At 38.7% G+C, this 19454-nt stretch overlaps 1 protein-coding gene across 1 annotated transcript in view; it reads right to left on the bottom strand.

Annotated features, from left to right (window-relative positions):
• STAG1 (STAG1 cohesin complex component) overlaps nucleotides 1–19454 on the bottom strand; it is a 345726-nt gene that overhangs the window by 55435 nt on the left and 270837 nt on the right. The window contains exons 16-20 of the mRNA XM_081106167.1: nucleotides 9436–9539; nucleotides 3452–3544; nucleotides 3260–3349; nucleotides 2902–3105; nucleotides 282–352 (exon numbers count right to left, since the gene is read on the bottom strand). Coding sequence (XP_080962293.1) covers nucleotides 282–352; nucleotides 2902–3105; nucleotides 3260–3349; nucleotides 3452–3544; nucleotides 9436–9539 — 562 coding nt within the window. The remainder of the gene's footprint in view (nucleotides 1–281; nucleotides 353–2901; nucleotides 3106–3259; nucleotides 3350–3451; nucleotides 3545–9435; nucleotides 9540–19454) is intronic.

Genomic DNA, 19454 nt, shown 5'->3' with positions numbered 1-19454 from the left:
AGCCAGAGGGAAGCCTGGGTCCCGGGTGCAGGCAGCTGGGGAAAGGAAGGCCTACTCTTGCACGAATTTCGTGCATCGGGCCTCTAGTATTAAAATAAAACCCTATAATTTACCTGAAGAAAATTAGAATAATAAAGAAAAACTGTACAACACCTTGATATTTCTTTAAAATTTCCCACTGTTATATGGATGTTAAACATTACAAATATAATCAGTCTGTTTTATGTTGACTAATCTGCTTTTCACTGAATCTACAATCTACTTCCAATGAAACCACGTACTTGTGAAAAGAGGTTAATCGCTTTAATGTAGAAAGCACGTTGTAAATATCATCATCATCAGCTTCTTCTCCCTACAAATAAAAAGTAGACATCACTTTATTACCACACCTTCATGTATCCTCAAATTCACATGAAAGTCTATTAACACATTGTATGCGGGAAACGTATTTATACGTTTTATGTATTTATACGTTCTACCAGTGTAGTAGAGCGCGGGACACGTATTAGTACGTTTTTTATAGACTAGCAGTAGAATGCGGGTAACGTATAAATATGTAAACTAAAGTTATCATAATTTTACTGAACGTTGCCATTTGCGCAAAAAATTAGCAAAAATGGCCCGTGCCACCTGTTAGCGCGTGATAAAAACTACCCGCAAACAATGTGTTAATACTTACTGCTTAAATAAAAATTGTTATCTAATCTAATAAAAGGGAAACATGCAAATCGACCGTACCTCTGCTACACCCACAAGCCATGCCCACAAGCCAATCAGGAGCGAATATGCAAATCAACCCAACTAAGATGGCGGCCATGGAGCTGGAGCGAGCAGGAGGCTTGGGTTGCCCCCGGCAATGGAGGAAGCCAAGCTTCCTGCCTGCCTTGCCGGCTCTGAGCTCTGCTCAGGGCTACAAAGTTTTAATTATAGAAGATAAATAAATCCCAGATACCTGCTTCCAGCCCGCGGCCATGGCCAGCCTGAAAACGGCCCTCAGAGCCTCACCCAGGCTGGCCACACTCCCATGGGGTGAGGGTTCCTGCTAGGGGGTTTGGCCTGCCTGCAAACAGCCATAAGCCCCTCATCCAGGCTGGCCAGGCACCCCAGGGGGGACCCCCACCCTGAAGGGGGTGTGGCCAGCCTGAAAATGGCCCTCAGCCCATCACCCAGGCTGGCCAGGCACCCCAGCGGGACCTCCACCCTGATCCGGGACACCCTTCAGGGCAAACCAGCCAGCCCCCACACATGCACCAGGCCTCTATCCTATATAATAAAAGGGTAACATGCAAATTGACCCTAACAGCAGAACAACTGGGAATGACTGGTCACTATGACACACACTGAGAACCAGGAGGCAGATGCTCAATGCAGGAGCTGCCCCTCGTGGTCAGTGCGCTCCCACAGGGGGAGCTCTGTTCAGCCACAAACCAGGCTGTCGGCTGCCAGTACAGTGGTGGTGGTGGGAGCCTCTCCCGCCTCCTCAGTAGCGCTAAGGATGTCCGACTGCAGCTTTGGCCTGCTCCCTGCTGGCAAATGGACATCCCCCGAGGGCTCCCGGGCTGCCAGACTGCCAGCTTATGCCCAGTCCCCCGGGGAGCAGACCTAAGCCAGCTGGTGGACATCTCCCAAGGGCTGCCAGACTGTGAGAGGGCATAGGCCAGGCTGAGGGACCCCCCCCAAGTGCACAAATTTTTGTGCACCGGGCCTCTAGTTATTATATAAAAAGTACATATTCACTGCTGGTAAATAACAAAATACAAATAAAATAAAACAGACAAAAAATGAAAGATACCCATAATCCCAAAAGTGAGAAATAAATCACAATACAACATCAAAAATGGTTAAATTATTTTGTAAAATTAAAAGTAGGGTAAAATCGGTTACATGGATTAAGAAGATCATCAGCTTGGATCTCAGAGCATAGAAAACTGTGAAGTTTCATGGTTGCCTTACTCAAATTGGAGGGAGAAGACAGGATTTGAGAATTACAGAAATAATCACAAAAATAACCAGTTGGCGAGGCTTCCTGTTGTCTTGTGCACACCACTAGTAATCAGCCATCCCTCATAAGCACATAATTTTAATGTTCTATGCATTAACATATCATAAAGTAATATTAAAATGCAAATTAGATTACAGGATTAGAAAATTAAAAAAAAAAAAAAGACTTAAGAAAAGCCATTCCTTGCCTGACTGGCATGGCTCAGTAGTTGAATGTCGACCAATGAAGCAGGAGGTCATGGTTCTATTCCTAATCAGGGTCCTTGCCTGGGTTGTGGGCTTGATCCCCAGTAGGGGCTGTGCAGGAGGCGGCTGATAAATAATTCTCTCTCATCACTGATGTTTTTATCTCTCTTCCCTTCCTCTCTGATATCAATAAAAATATTTTTTAAAAAGTATGAAGAGATCTAACATAAAAAAAAAAAGCCAGTCCTTAAGATTTTTCTTAAAAGACAAAAAAAAAAAAAAAAAAAAAAAATCCAGCTTGTTTGAAACAAATTTTAAAAATAAAGTCCTGGCCAGTGTGGCTCAGTTGGTTGGACATCATCCTGTGCACCAAAAGGTTGCCGGTTTGATTCCTGGCCAGGGTACATACCTTGGTTTTGGGCTTGATCCCTGGTAGAAAACATGCAGGAGGCAGCTGATCCATGTTTCCCTCTCACATCAATGTTTCTCTCTCTCTCTCCCTTCAATAAAAATCAATTAAAAATCTTTAAAAAAAAAAGTATAACAAAGGCTGATCTTTATAGGATGAACAATTACAATAATGCTGCTAAGTTCTGAAAGGTGTAGAGAATTTGACTAAATTTTATTTTAAAATGGAAACAATTTATATACTCAGCTACCTTTAATAATTATTAGCCAAAATTATTACATGTACACATTAACTTTAAAACATACCTCTTGCAATAGATCTTCCACAGAATGATTGAATCGATCTACAAACTCATCAATCAGCTGGCTTCGAGCTATGTCAACTCTATTCTGGATGGTATACTCTTCACTGCATAAGATGCTATAGGTTTTACTGCAGGCTTCTAGAACATCTGATTCTACATGTTTCTCCACAACAAACTTAATCTGTTTTAATAAAGCATCCAGATGCTGAGGAGGGAAAAAAGCATGCAACTATATTTAGATAAAACAAAAATAAGCATCTGTCAAATAACAAATAAGTCTATATGATCACATATGATTAAAATATTCTAGTTAATAAAACTCAATACAATAGCAGAATTTCAATTTCATAGTGTCTTACCTTTTCCATTCTACCTGTGCTATAAATTTCTAGATCAAAATACTGTGGGATTTGTAGCAAGTTTGCTACTTTCTCTGCATCTGCAGAATACTAGAAGGAAGAAAAAATACAAAAGAAGTAACTACTTTAATAGTATAGTGTAATAAGCAAACTCCATGATATATTATTACAAAAATGTAAATGAAATTGTACCTTTGATAACAACATAGGAAGTGTGATAATAAAATGCTCAGTCAATTTGTTTCTATCATCTATTTGAGTTTTCCTTTCTTTGGCAGTTAGCACCTAGAAATAAATTCAAATGGGCATAGAATATGAGTGCTATGCACTAATTTATAAATATAGAACATTAGACAGAATGATGAAGCACTGACAGATAATGTAACTGAGAATTTTGAGAGGAGCTTAACAAACTATTTACCAAAATAAAGACATCTAGTTTTACGAAGATTTCTAGACAACATTCACTAGTACTTTATTAATTAGCTCCTTATTTAAGAATCATTAAAGTTTAGATAAATTACTACTTATTTAGATTAAGTGAAAACAAAAACACTTCCATAAAACTACAGTTACGAAGAGAAAAATATTGGAACCAATGGAAAAATATTTTTCTAGATTTTTTTTTATTGTCTAAAGTTTTACATATGTCTCCCTTTTCCCCGCCCCCCCCCCCCCAATTTTTCTAGAGTTTTAATCTCAATGTCAACAGTGATCTCCCCTATGTTAAATACATTCTATGTCTTCTGGCATCCATTGAAAAGAAATCAACTGTAATTTATTGCTGTTGCCCTCTCTACCTGAATTTTCTATTGTTATTGTCAAGTTTTGTCTTTGGCTCTCAACAGTGTGACTATACTGTGTCTAGAAGTGGAATCTTTTGTGATTATCATATTAGTTTTGTTAAGCTTCTTTGATATGTGCATTACTATTTCTCATCAAATTCGTGAAGTTTCTGGCAATTATTTCTTCAAATGTTTTTGCTTCCTGTCTCTCACTCCTTTCTTTCTGAGACCTCATTACACAAATCGGATGCATTTATGTGTTTCACACATTTCTGAGGCTCTGTTCATTTATGTTCAATCATTTTTCCTCTGTTCTTCAGAAGAGATAATTTGTTATTAATCCATCTCCATGTTCATTGTTTATTTCATTTCAAATCTCCTACTGAGCTGATGTAATATATTTTTTAAAAACTAGACCTACTGAGAAACCATTTCTTTTTTTTTCTTCTTTATTAAGGTATTACATATATGTCCTTATCCACCATTGCCCCCCTCCACCCCTGCCCTCACCCTGCTAGTGTCTGTGTCCATTGGTTAGGCTTATATGCATGCATACAAGTCCTTTGGTTGATCTTTCCTCCTTCCCCCAAACCTCCCCTGCCTTCCCTGAGGTTTGACGGTCTGATCGATGCTTCTCTGTCTCTGATCTGTTTTTGTTTATCAGTCTGTTGTTCATTATATTCCACAAATGAGTGAGATTGTGATATTTATCTTTCTCTGACTTATTTCACTTAGCATAATGCTCACCAGGCCCATCCATGCTGCTGCAAATGGTAGGAGTTCCTTCCTTTTTACAGCAGCGTAGTATTCCATTGTGGAGATGTACCACAGCTTTTTATTTTTATTTTTCAAGGCTGGATATATATCTATATCTCTATCTATATACATATAAATATGTAGATGTGTGTGTGTGTGTGTGTATGTATTACATATGTGTCCTTATCCCCCCCCATTACCCTCCCACCCCTGCACTCATGCCCTCACCCCTCTGGTGTCTGTGTTCATTGGTTAGGCTTATATGCATGCATACAAGTCCTTCGTTGATCTCTCCCCCTTACTCCCACCCTCCTCTACCTTCCCTCTAAGGTTTGATGGTCTGATAGATGCTTCTCTATCTCTGGATCTGTTTTTGTTCATCAGTTTATGTTGTTCATTATATCCCACAAATGAGTGAGACCATGTGATATTTATCTTTCTCTGACTGGCTTATTTCGCTTAGCATAATGCTCTCCAGTTCCATCCATGCTGTTGCAGATGGTAAGAATTCCTTTTTTTTTTTTTTTTTTAACCGCAGTGTAGAATTCCATTGTGTACATGTACCAGTTTTCTAATGCACTCATCTGCTAATGAGCAATTAGGCTGTTTCCAAATCTTAGCTATGGTGAATTGTGCTACTATGAACATAGGGACACATATATACTTTCTGATTGGTGTTTCTGGTTTCTTGGGATATATTCCTAGAAGTGGGATCACTGGGTCAAATGGGAGTTCCATTTTTAGTGTTTTAAGGAAACTCCATACTGTTCTCCACAGTGGCTACACCAGTTTGCATTCCCACTAGCAGTGCATGAGGGTTCCTTTTTCTCCGCATCCTCGCCAGCACTTGTTTGTTGGTAATAGCCATTTTGACAAGTGTGAGATGGTATCGCATTGTCGTTTTGATTTGCATCTCTTGGACGATTAGTGACTTTGAGCATGTTTTCATGTCTCTTGGCCTTCCTTACGTCTTCTTTCAAAAAGTATCTATCTAGATCTGTTGCCCACTTTTTGATTGGATTTATCTTACTTTTGTTAAGTTGTATGAGTTCCCTGTAAATATTGAGGATTAAAACCTTATCAGTGATAACATTGGCAAATATGTTCTCCCATGCAGTGGGCTTTCTTGTTGTTTTGTTGATGGTTTCTTTTGCTGTGCAGCAGCTTTTTATTTTGATGTAGTCCCATTTGTTTATTTTCTCTTTAGTTTCCATTGCCCTAGGAGCTGTATCAGTGAAGATATTGCTTTGGCATATGCCTGAAATTTTGCTGCCTGTGGATTCCTCTAATATTTTTATGGTTTCCTGTCTTACATTTAAGTCCTTTATCCATTTTGAGTTTATTTCTCTGTATGGTGTAAGTTGGTGGTCTAGTTTCATTTTTTTTGCATGGATCTGTCCAGTTTTCCCAACACCATTTATTGAAGAGACTGTCTTGACTCCATTGTATGTTCTTGCCTCCTTTGTCAGATATTAATTGAGCATAGTGGTTTGGGTTGATTTCTGGGTTCTCTATTCCATTGGTCTATATGTCTGTTCTTGTGCCAGTACCGGGCAGTTTTGAGAACAGTGGCTTTGTAATACAGCTTGATATCTGGTGTTGAGATCCCTCTTTCTTTGTTCTTCTTTCTCAGGATTGCTGCAGCTATTCAGGATCTTTTTTTTTAATTCCAGATGAATTTTTGGAGAGTTTGTTCTAGGTCTGGGAAATATGCTGTTGGTATTTTAATGGGCAGTGCATTGAATCTATAGATTGCTTTGGGTAGTATGGACATTTTGATGATGTTGATTCTACCAATCCATGAACATGGTATGTTCTTCTATCTGTTTATGTTTTCCTCTATCTCTTTTTTTCAGTGTCCTGTAGTTTTCCGAGTATAGGTCTTTTACCTCCTTAGTTAAGTTTATTCCTAGGTATCTTAATTTTTTTTGAACAATGGTAAATGGGATTGTTTTTTAAAACTCTCTTTCTGTAAGTTCACTATTAGTGTATAAAAATGCCATAGATTTCTTGGCATTAATTATGTATCCTGCTACATTGCCAAATTCATTTATTAAGTCTAATAATTTTTTTGATCGAGTCTTTAGGGTTTTCTATGTACAGTATCATGTCATCTGCAAATAATGACAGTTTTACATTTTCTTTTCCAATTTGGATACCTTTTATTTCTTCTTCTTGTCTAATTGCTATGGCTACCACTTCCAGAACTATGTTGACAGGAGTGGTGAAAGTGAGCATCCCTGTCTCGTTCCTGTTCTTAGGTAAAATGGTTTTAGTTTTTGCCCACTGACTATGATGTTGGCTGTAGGCTTGTCATATAAGGCTTTTATTATGTTGAGGTATGATCCCTCTACTCCCATTTTGCTGAGGGTTTTTATCAAGAAAGGGTGTTGGATTTTGTCAAATGCTTTATCTGCATCAATTGATATGACTATGTGATTTTTATCTGTCAATTTGTTTATGTGATGTATCATGTTTACTGATTTGTGGATATTGTACCATCCTTGCATCCCCAAGATAAATCCTACTTGGTCATGGTATATGATCTTTCTCATGTAATGCTGGATACGATTCGCTAGAATTTTGAGGATTTTGGCATCTATGTTCATGAGGGATATTGGCCTGTAATTCTCTTTCATTGTGTTGTCTTTACCTGGTCTTGGTATTAGGGTGATTCTGGCTTCATAGAATGAGCTTGGAAGTGTTCCTTCCTCTTGAATTTTTTGGAATAGTCTGAGGAGGGTAGGTTTTAGTTCTTCCTTGAATGTTTTGGTAAAACTCCTCTGTGAAGCCCTGGGCTTTTGTTTGCTGAAAGCTTTTTGATGACTGCTTCAATTTCCTCTGTATTTATTGGCCTGTTGAGATTTTTAGATTCTTCCTGATTGAGTTTTGGGAGCTTGTATTTTTCTAGGAATATGTCCATTTCCTCTAGGTTGTCTAGTTTGTTGGAACAGAGTTGTTCATAGTATTTTTTAACAATCCTTTGTATTCCTGTGGATGTCTGTTGTTATTTCACCTCTTTCATTTCTGATTTTGTTTATTTGGGTCCTCTCTTCTTTGCTTCTTAGTGAGCCTGGCTAGAGGTTCATCAATCTTGTTTATCCTTTCAAAGAACCAGCTCTTGGTTTCATTAATCTTGTGTATTGTTTTTTTTTGGTCTCTACGTCATTTATTTCTGCTCTGTACCACAGCTTTTTAATCCACTCATCTGCAGCCTGAGTGCTGTTTCCAAATCTTAGCTATTGTAAATTGTGCTGCTATGAACATAGGGGTGCATATATCCTTTCTGATTGGTGTTTCTCGTTTCTTGGGATATATTCCTATAAGTGGGATCAATGAGAGTTCCATTTTTAGTTTTTTGAGGAAACTCCATACTGTTCTCCACAGTGGCTACACCAGTCTGCATTCCCACCAGCAGTGCACGAGGGTTCCTTTTTCTCCACATCCTCGCCAGCACGTGTCATTTGTTGATGATAGCCATTCTGACAGGTGAAATTTTTATTCTTACCTGTTTTTTTTAGCCTGTCTTGCTAGGAGTCCCCTCTGTTTTTCAACAGATTACTGGTCAATGATTTGGGCAAATGTTATACTCAAATACCTCAAATCTATAAGGCTTCTCCCTTATGAGACTTGATCTGTTTGTGGGTTTAAGAGCATAGTCAAAGTTCGGTTTGGTTTGACTTTTATTTTAGGTCAGGGTCTCTCAGATTTCCCAGTCATCCAAGGAGGTGTGGAGAGCTTATCTAATCCTCTTAGGGATTTCTCATTTCCAGGATTTTTTTAGTTAGATTCTTAGCTTGTCCATTGTTATCAACTGGGTACACCTCTGAATATCAAAGATGTGGGTATTCCTTACTTGTTTCTACCAAGTTGCCATTTCTAGCTGAAAAAGCGACTTTTCCCACTAGTCCCTTAACAGCTGTTGGTTTTTGTATACAGTATCACTCTGGTAAAACTACAGATCTCATCAATCAAACTTAAGGGGTGTGTGTGTACTGTATGTAACCCCAGGCAAGAAGGCTCTGCTTTTACAGAAGCTTTAGCAGCTTTTCAAGAAAAATGCTTCTCAAATTGTTGTTGTTATGTGTGTGTGTTTAAACTTTGGTGAAGTCCCAGACGCTTGATTTTTTTTTAAAAACAATTTTTCCAGTTTTATACTTTTGTGGTTTTTTGCACAGAAGAATTGCCTACCTCTTCATATCACCAGAAAGAATCTTCCCATCTGTGATTATCTCAACTCATCTTTAATACCAATAAAACCCGTATTATTAACCCCCATATTACAGCTGAGGAAATAAAGGCACAAAGAAAATAACCATCTGAAGATGAGTTGCTAAATGGAAGAGCATACAAACCAGACAGTTTGCCTTGCACTTTTAACAGATATAGATACAAAATTTCTTAAAAGTACTAGACTAGAAGCAGCAGGTATAGGTGCTAAAAAAGCATAGAAGGAAAGAATCTATTTTTGGAACCTGAATGTAGCAGACAATACGAAGATGAAATACCACAGCATGAATCATTTACAAAAATATCATGTTTTTAGGGATACATATACCAATGACATTTTCAAATACTTAAGACAGTTAATTACATTAAAACCCTTTTTGTAGATTTATTACTAGTATAACTTACTCTCTTGCCAGTACCCCTTCCCACAGGAGGATGTGCCTCAGCAGCTTGACGAATTGTACAAACCATTAGCTCTATTAGAGCACTCTCTTGACGGTCAGACATTGCTAAGGTGAAACAAAACACATTAGCATGAGATTTATAATAAAAATGCATATAAAATCAATTATAAAAAACTGTGAATATATTCTATTATTTTAAACACTGAAGTTCTGTACCTTGTTCTTTTTTGAAGAAGTCAAGCAAGAAATACAGGGTGTCCCCCAAAAATGTATACACACACTTTGTATAATTATAAAGTCAATGTTTATTAAAATACATTTCATTTTCAAAATTGAGTTACTGGCAGTTAAAGTGTATATACATTTTTGGGGGATACTGTATATAAAGAAAAAGAGGGTAAACTCTGATCTCTTCTAATACCTGGTCTCTTCTATTACCAGGCTCCTGAGTTAGGCAGAATTTTACTATATTTCCTGATATATCATTTGAAAGCTCAGATAACAAGGTACCTTTAAAAATTTTTTTTTTAATCCTCACCTGAGGATGTTTTTATTGATTTTTAGAGAAGAAAAAAGAGAGTTACATTGATTGGTTGACCCCCATATGAGCACCCTGGCTGAGGATCAAACCCACAACCTAGGTATATCCCTGACAGGGAATTGAACCTGAAATCTTTCGGTGTATGGGTTGATGCTCCAATCAACTGAATCACCCAGTTAAGGCAAGCTGTCTTTTTTTTTTTTTAAATAAAAGAGATCATGCTGCCCTAGCCAGTTTTGCTCAGTGGACAGAGCTTCAGTTTGTGGACTGAAGGGTCATGGTTTGATTCTGGTCAAGGGCACATACCTGGATTGCGAGCTTGATCACTAGTAGGGGCATGCAGGAGGCAGCTGATCAATAATTCTCTCTCATCATTGAGGTTTCTATCTCTCTCCCTCTCCCTTCCTCTCTGAAGTCAATAATAATAATAAAAAAAGATCATGCTATATTATATATACATTTTATATTAACAATACAATTTAAAAAAACATGTTTTTATAGATTTCAGAGAGATGGAGAGACAGAAACATCGATGAGTGAGAATCACAGATCGGCTACCTCCTGCACACTCCCTACTGGGTATCAAGCCCAAAACGTGGGCATGTGCCCCAACTGAGAATCGAACCATGCCCTCTGGTTCATGGGTTGATGCTCAACCATTGAGACACACTGGTTGGGCTCCATTAACAGTAGATTTTGAATATCTTCCTTGTCACTGCAAAATTATATGAATAATTATCTTCTATAAATCTATAATTATTACATAATTTGCTTTACAATTTAGTCAACCTTCTCAAATTGTTTACAAATTTTTGTCATTATAAACAATGCAGCAATAAATATCATCAATATAGAAATATTTCTGTAACTAATTTCTGCAGAATAAATTCCCAAGAGGAGTACTGGGTCAAAGGTTAAAATCTTGATACTGACAAAGTTTCTTTATTGCAGTTTACTCTTCCAATTGCAATCATGAAAATGTTTGGCTTCTCAGATCCCTGCCAGCATTGAACGTTATAAAGCCTTTTAATTCTTGCCAATCCAATGATGAAAAATGATTATTTCATTGTTATTTTGCTCCTTCTTATCTACTAATTAGTGGATTATTGATTTTGAGTTTTTATCTGAGATTTTTGTTTATTCTTTGCTCATCTTCTACTGTTAGTCACCTTAGTTCTTTATAAACTCCTGTATATTAGAAATAGTAACTTTGTTTTTTAAACAATACAAATTTTTTCTCACAGTTTGTCCTTTTGTTGTCAGGGTATAGTAGTTTTATGAGAAAGAGAGTTAACTTTTACAAACTTATATGTGTACCAATTTGTTTAATAGCTTCTGGGTTTCTTTTCATCCTTTCCAGTAATTGAGATATAACTGACATATGGCACTGTATAAGTTTAAGTTGTACAGTATGATAATTTGACTGTGAAATGATTACAGTAAGTTTAGTTAATATCCATCATCTCATACACATAAAAAAAAAGTTTCTGGGTTTCTTGTACTGTTTTCAAAGGTCTCATCGTTCTAGAGATAACAGAAATACATTTTCTTTTTCATTGCCTTCCCTCTTTCCTCCTCCCCGTCTGTCCTTACTTGCTTGTAAACTTTTAATCTGTCTGGAATTTATTTCTGCTGATAGTATAAAGCAGGGTGGGCAAACTTTTTGACTCGAGGGCCACAATGGGTTCTTAAACTGGACTCAGAAGAAGGAGCTGCGGCCGTGTTTCCCGACGTTGCCATGTTAACACTGCTGCTGGTGAAGGAGCGGAGGGGAGAGCAAGAGAACCCTCCGCTCTTTCGGCTCCGCGGGCCGGATAGAACAGCCAAACAGGCCAGATTCGGCCCGCGGGCTGTAGTTTGCCCACGGCTGGTATAAAGTGTGGGCCTGTTTATTCCCACCAGATGAAGAGCCAATTATGACTCCAACATCATTAAATAAACAAGCTTTCCTTGCTGAATTTAAATGTCACTTTTTGACATATTTTAGATTCTTATATATACTTAGATCTACTTCTGGATTCTTTTAGTTTCATTAATGTATCTATTTCTATTACAATACCATACTGTTTTGATTATAGCAGCTTTATAATCCTACTAGGGGCCCAGTTCACGAATTCATGCACCTTGAATGGAACTGTGGGCTGCAAGGCTGTGGTGGGCACAGGGTGCGGGTCTTGGCCCATCCTCCGCACCCCCAACCGGCCCCTCCCGCTGCAGCCCCACTCCTGTCGTCGCTGCTCCCATGCGCTGATGGCGCAGGCCCCCCTTGCACTCGCTGATGGTGCGGAGCGATTGTGGCCGGCACCAGCAGCAGGTGCGAGCATCTAGTGGGATGTGGAGTGTGGGAGCAAAGAATTTTCAGTAACCACCAGAGACTCGCCCCAGTGACAGCGACTGGTGCCCCACATTGGTCTAGCGCCCCCGCTCACCTGCTCCACCATCCCGCCACGGCCAATTCCCACCATGTTCCACACTCTGCTGCCTACTGCCGGCGCCCACCATGTTCTGCACGCACCCCCTGATGGTCAGTGCACATCATAGCAATCGGTTGTTCGGTCTATTTGCATATTAGGGTTTTTGGCGGAACAACCGGTCACTATAAGCGCACTGACAACCAGGCGACAGACGCTCAATGCAGGAGCTGCCCCCAGCCCACAGGCCCCAGACCAGCCAAGGCAGGTGCCAGTGGGGGCCCCCTGATCACCCCGCCGGTTGCCCCACAGTGGGAGGTGAACAGTGGTGGCGGGGCTTGGGGTCAGCAAGTGGACAGCACCAGACTGGCCAAGGCATGTGCCAGCGGGGCCTCCCGATCATCCTGCTCGTTGCCCTGTAGACGGAGTCGACCAGCTGCAGCAGCGGGGGGTGGGGCCGGCGAGCGGGCAGCGCCAGATCAGCCAAAGCGGGTGCCAGCGGGGGGCCCCCCGGTCGCCCCACAGATCGGCCCCGATTGCTGGCCAGGCTAGGGGCCCTGCCTGTGCACGAATTTTGTGCACTGGGCCTCTAGTATATTATAATATACTTTAATATGTAACTCAATTCACCTAATTTGAATATTTAGTAGAACAAGATTCCCTTACCTAGTTCTTTTTCTAAAAATTTTCTAATGCTAATGGCAAATGATTAAGCATTTTCTATGCATAAGAAGACACTGTTATAAGTGATTTATATGCATTAACCTTTTATATCCTCAAACCAATTCCAAGAGATAGAAACTAACATCCTCACACTCCACACATGGGGAAAATGAGCCACACAGAAAAGTTAAATAACTTTTCAAAGCACTCCCTGAGTAGTAAAGCCATTTATGAACTCATGTAGTCTGACTCCAGAATCTGTGCTCCTAAGCACTATGCCACACTGCCTTTTTTTTTTTTTTTTTTTTTACAAAAGCTTAAAATTCTATAAACTTTAAAATCATTTTACTCAGTTCCTTTTTACCTCACAGAACTCATAGTAGAATTCAGAGTGGTATTTTAAGAAAATTATGCATTATATTGAGAATAACTGACATTTATATAATCTTTCCAGCCGGAAATATAGTATAGCCCTCTTCATTTTTGAGGTCTTATTTTAGGTCATTTAACAAAACATTATCATTTTCTTCATTGATTCTGTACTTTCCTTGTTGCATTCAATCCTATGTATTTTTAAAGATAGATATTGAGACTAATTTGAATAGTTTAATTCTATCTTTCTGTCTTCCTTTTTCACTCTGTCTCCTTTCCTCTGTGTACTTAACTGTGTTAAAGACCAATAGATGTGGAGATTACAGAGAGAGCAGGTATAAATTGAATGAAAAGAAATTAAGACTTATAAATTTAGAAGTTTACACTAATTACTTTAAAATAAACTTGGGCAAGAACAATGAAAAGGCAAAGACATAACATCTTTTCCTTTACTATTTACCAAAATCATCCTATATAAGAATATGTATGCACATCCTAATTCAATCATTTTTTAAAAATCCTAACGTGAGGATGTTTCCATTGATTTTTAGAGAGAGAGAGAGGGAGGGAGAGAGAGAAACATCAATCAGTTGCCTCTTGTATGCGCCCCGACCAGGAATTGAACCCTCAACTTATTGGTGTATAGCCTGATACTCCAACCAACTGAGCTACCCAGCCAGGGCCTTATTTGATCATTTTTTTTTTTTTTAAAGATTCTATAGCTTTAGGAAAAATACATGAACTTTAGTTTGTTTTAGGAAAATCACATGAAATAGCTTCAGCTTTTCCATTTATACTCCCTGATCCAATGCCTAATAATATAAAAAAGCTTTCCATCCAATAAAACAACTAAGTTTCTATTTTTATGAGTCTAGAATTTCATAATTTTCCACATTTGGCTAGGGATAAAGGCACGGCAAGATTGTCTATGAACTAAATGCATTTACTTTTATTTAAGGGAAAAATCTAGTTCTATGGAAAGCAAGGAGAGAACAAGTTATCTCAAGTATGGAAACATTCCTCTACTATATACTGAACTCCATATTGGTGTTGAAAAATAACCCAATTGTACCCAGTGCCCATTAACAACAATTTTGTTATTTACTTTGTAATTTGAAACCATCCACTTAGGCAAGGGTGGTTGAAATTTAATTGAAATCCCTTTTGGGATTATGACAGCAAAACCAAATAATAAAAGCAAAAGCAAAGCCGGGGTGGGGGGTGGGGGATGGGTAAAAGAAGATGAAGAGAGTAGCCAAAGAACATATGGACAGACAACAGAGTGGTGAAGTGAGGGAAGGGTGGCGAGGGCTGGGAGGAGGTGGACAAAGGGGGGATGAGGACAGCACCTGTAACAGTGTCAACAATAAAAAAAAAAAAAAAAAAAGCAAAGCAAGTATTAAGCCACAGAGAAGAACCAAATACAATACCTGGAATAAATAGGCAGCTGTTTAGATTAGAAATCATCAGATAATTATACAACTTTGAAATCTATGGAAACCTCTTTGTATATCATCTCCATTTGCCCATTATTATCACCATGAATTTCTTACTACTACTGAAAAGAAGTGCTTAAAAGTCACCAGTGACCTAAATCATCTAGTCCTTTTTCTCCTCTGCAATATGTGACGTTATTAAGCACAGCTCTCTTGAATCCTCTCTTAACTAGGTTTCTATAGAGTACAATTATCTGTTATCCTTTTTAAAGCTTGCTAGGGCTCTTACTGCTCTTGTTTCTTCCTGTTTCTGTTCCCCATCCACAATCTTTAAAACTCAGCCACAGGCTCTTCTTCTTCTTCTTCTTTTTTTTTTTTTAAAATATCTTTATTGATTTCAGAGAGGAAGGGTGAAGGGAGAGAGAGATAGAAACATCAATGATGAGAGAGAATTATTGATTGGCTGCCTTCTGCACGCCCCCCACTGGGGATCAAGTCTGCAACCTGGGCATGTGCCCTTGTTCGGAATCAAACCCGGGACCCTTCAGTCTGTAGGCCGATGTTCTATCCACTGAGCCAAACCAGCTAGGGCTCTTCCCTTCTTTATAATTCATCTTCTTTTATATTTTTGTTCTCATTTCCCATAGAAACCAATGCAAAAGATACCTAACTGGTCTTCTGCCTACTTCAAATCATGTTTACATAAAGCATTTTTCTTAAAATACAAATTGGACCACATCACTCTCCTGTTTAAAATCCTTCAGTGGCTTCCGATTACACTCAGAATGAATTAAGTCCACTCATGAACTAAAAGATTTTACATCATTTGGCCTCTGCCTCTTTCTTATTTTGTGCCACTGGCTCACTATGCTTTACCACACCAGCTCCTGGAATGTAAATATCACCAGGCTTCAGATACTCTGCAATTGCTATTTCCTCTATTTAGACGATGCTTTTTTGGCACTTTCCATGGCAAGCCCCCTCATCCCTGAGATACCTGGCTCACAGGTAGCCTCCTCAGAGAGATCTTTCTTTCAGAATTCAATCTAAAGATGGACCACTCATTATTACTATTATTTACCTCACTTATAAACTCCTGAAATTACTCTGTTTACTTGGTTTTGGTCTGCATTCTCCACTAGAATGTAAGCTCCATATGGACAGTGAACTGATTTCAGTGCTCAGTATACTAGTTAGTACATAGAAGACGACTAATAAAATATTTTAAAATTATAAATGAGTTAATGATTGCCTGCTTTGAAGAATTCCATTTACCCACATTTACTTCACCCATCAACTGGATCACATAATTTTTTGAATGCTAATCAAAGGTTTTTTTGTTTGCTTTTAAAATATATTTTTATTGATTTCAAAGAGTAAGGGAGAGGGAGAGAGAGAGATAGAAACATCAATGATGAGAGAGGAATCATTAATTGGCTGCCCCTTGCATGCCCCCTACTGGGGATCGAGCCCACAACCCCGGGCATGTGCCCTTGACCACAATCGAACTTGGGCCCCTTCAGTCAGCAAGACAGCACTCTATCCACTGAGCCAAACCAACTAGGGCTTAAATAGATGAAAAAGTTGAAGCACAGAGAAGTTAAATTAGTTAGTTATGGTTTTGCGATTACCTGTTACCCAGACACTCACATTATACTAAAAATTTATTCAGCAATTTGACTTTGCTGGAGAATACATACACATGCTCAACAAAAACTCCCTGTCCTATGAAGACATTGCAAGTAAGTAGTCTTAAAGCTACTGTGATTTAAATGGTAGTCTTTGATAATGTGTCTGTTTTCCCAAATCATACTCCTCTATCTCCAACTGTTAACTCAACTTTCACCCACTGGCACACCTATCACACTCTACCTACCTAAAATATAATAATTTCTTATTAATCTTAAAAAAAAACCCAACAAGTTACTAATAAAATTTTTTATCCTAAAATATAGCAAAATACTGGCACAGAAAATTGATTTGGATGCCATTCCATGCCAGAACTTGTATGTGACACAGCACACATTTGGACAAACACTTGAAAAAAGTTGTGTTCTGACATAAATACGGCCCTGCACTTGTTATACATAATTTCCCCAGCCTTGCCTTCCCAGATTCAGTCATACCCTAAAACTATGATTTACTTAACCCCCCCGTTTTATAACTCATTTTTCTAGCTAAAATCAAACCAACAAACCCAAGCCAACTTATATTTAATTTTCTTGACTGAAAATTAAATCTAATGCCAACTAAATTTGAAACACAGCAAAACAACTGATAGTACAGTTATTTTAATGAGGTTAAATCCATCTAGAACACCCTGATAATTGACAGACTTAGTAATTACTATTTACTGACTTACACATCTTATTTAAATGAGAGTAAAAAGTTAACAATACCAAAGCATACCTCCTTGGCTCTTCCCTTAATTTATATCCCCTGCCTTCTTTCTCCTTGGAAATAACCTTATAAAGCATGGGGTGATTAAAAAAAAAAAAGGACCTCCCCAAATCAGTTTTAAGTGCGAGAAGCCGTATAGCCTCAGAGGCCAACCCCAGAACACTACCACCCAAAGGCTGAGCCACAAACTGACTCTTTGCTAAACACAAAATAAGGCAGTCTGGGAAACAAATACGGCCTGCTTTAAAATAAGGACTGTGGTTTACAACACAGAGGAACAGTGTATCGCAGGGAAACTCAACACTCTCCTGAATACCTGGCGGGACTAAGGCGAGCCAGACTGAAGAATAGAAGAACCGAAGGACCTTCACTACTGCAAATTTTTTTTTCTTTTTTCACCTTTTAACTAAGAAACCAATTTTTTTCTCTCCTTTTTTTTCTTCTTTTTCCATCACCTGATTTTACCCTTTTAATTACTACCTTCTTATTTTTAACCAGTATTATTACTGCTACCATTTTACCATTTTTAAAGTGCCATTTTATTTTCTCTTTATTTTATTTTGGGATTAGTGTTCTCCATTCTATTTTCATCGTTATATTATTGGTTGTTTCTAGTTTGCATTCATCTCCAGGGAGCTGTTGCTGGAATTTGTTGGGATTAGTGGCGGTTCTATAGGAGTATTCTCCTCATATAAAAAGTCTCTTCCCCTCTTCCACTTCATTCTCTCTTTTCACTCTTTTTTTTTCTTTTCTTTTCTCGCTTTTATATTCCCCCCTCCTTTTTCCCAATTTCATTTTTGCACTCCATTTTTTGGTCCCTACTTTTCTTTCCCTTTTTCTCTTTTATCTTTTTCTCTTCCTTCTTCCTTATCCCCTAATTCTCTTAATGCGGGTGGTCACCTTTATTTGGGGTTATTAATATCATGAATATATTTGGGTTTAGTGCCTGGTACGTGGTGCCTTGTTGTGTTGTATTTTGTGCCTTTAAATCAACGCAGCAGATCCAAGATACAGCAGCCTCCTGAGCACCACACCCTCTGCTGAGGAACAGCAGCTGTACGTGAAAACTCCCCCCACCAGCCAGAAGAGCAACGACAGCTGTGAACAGCACCCACCAGAGGAGCTGCTGCCAACTTTAGAGCAGCTGCTACCGCAACCGCCCGAAGAGCAACCACAGACCAAGGAGTCACTGCCACCCAGGGAGCAGCCACTGAACGACTCAACATCTAGATATGTCAGTGAGATCAAACATGGGTAGACAAAGAAACCCCCAAAGGAAAGAAAAGGAGGACTCTCCAGAAAAGCAGCTAAGTAATACAGAGGCATGCAACATGACAGGAAAAGAATTCAGAATAAGGGTCCTAGAGTGCATAAACCGGATGGAGGAAAAAATCAACAACTTCTACAAGAAGCAAGAAGAAACAGATGAAAAAGTCAACTACCTATGCAAGAAGCAAGAAGAAACAGATGAAAAAATCAATAAATTATGGAAGAAGCTAGAAGAATCAGATGAAAAAATCAACAATTTAAGTAAGACCCAAAAAGAAATGAAGAGTGATATAGCTGCAATAAAAAACACCATTGAAAGTATCAACAGTAGATTAGGAGAAGCGGAGGACCGAATTAGTGAATTAGAAGAAAAGGAAGCAAAACACACCCACAATGTACTGCAATTGGAGAAAAAAATTAAAAGACAGGCGGAGAGCCTAAGGGAGCTTTGGGACAACATGAAACAAAACAATATACGAATAATAGGGGTGCCAGAAACACAGAAAGATGAACAAAGATTAGAAAACCTATTCGAAGAAATAATATCAGAAAACTTCCCTGAGGTGGGGGAGAAAAAAGTCACACAAGCCCAGAGAGTCCCAAACAAGGTGAACCCGAAAAGACCCACACCAACACACATCATAATTACCATGGCAAATGTTCAGGACAAAGAGAGAATCTTACAGGCTGCAAGAGAGAGATGGAAAGTTACATACAAGGGATCTCCCATTAGATTATCAAATGATTTCTCAACAGAAACACTTCAGGCCAGAAAAGAATGGACGGAAATTTACAAAGTGATGCAAAGCAAAGGACTGAATCCAAGAATACTCTATACAGCAAGGCTATCATTCAAACTTGAAGGGGAAATAAGAAGCATCACAGACAAAAAAAGGCTAAGGGAGTTTATCACCACCAAGCCAGCAAT

This window comes from Myotis nattereri, assembly GCF_964212035.1.
Source record: "Myotis nattereri genome assembly, chromosome: 14".
Lineage (NCBI taxonomy): Eukaryota > Metazoa > Chordata > Mammalia > Chiroptera > Vespertilionidae > Myotis > Myotis nattereri.
Note: the sequence above shows the minus strand (reverse complement) of the source record. Positions and strands in the feature narration are given on the sequence as shown.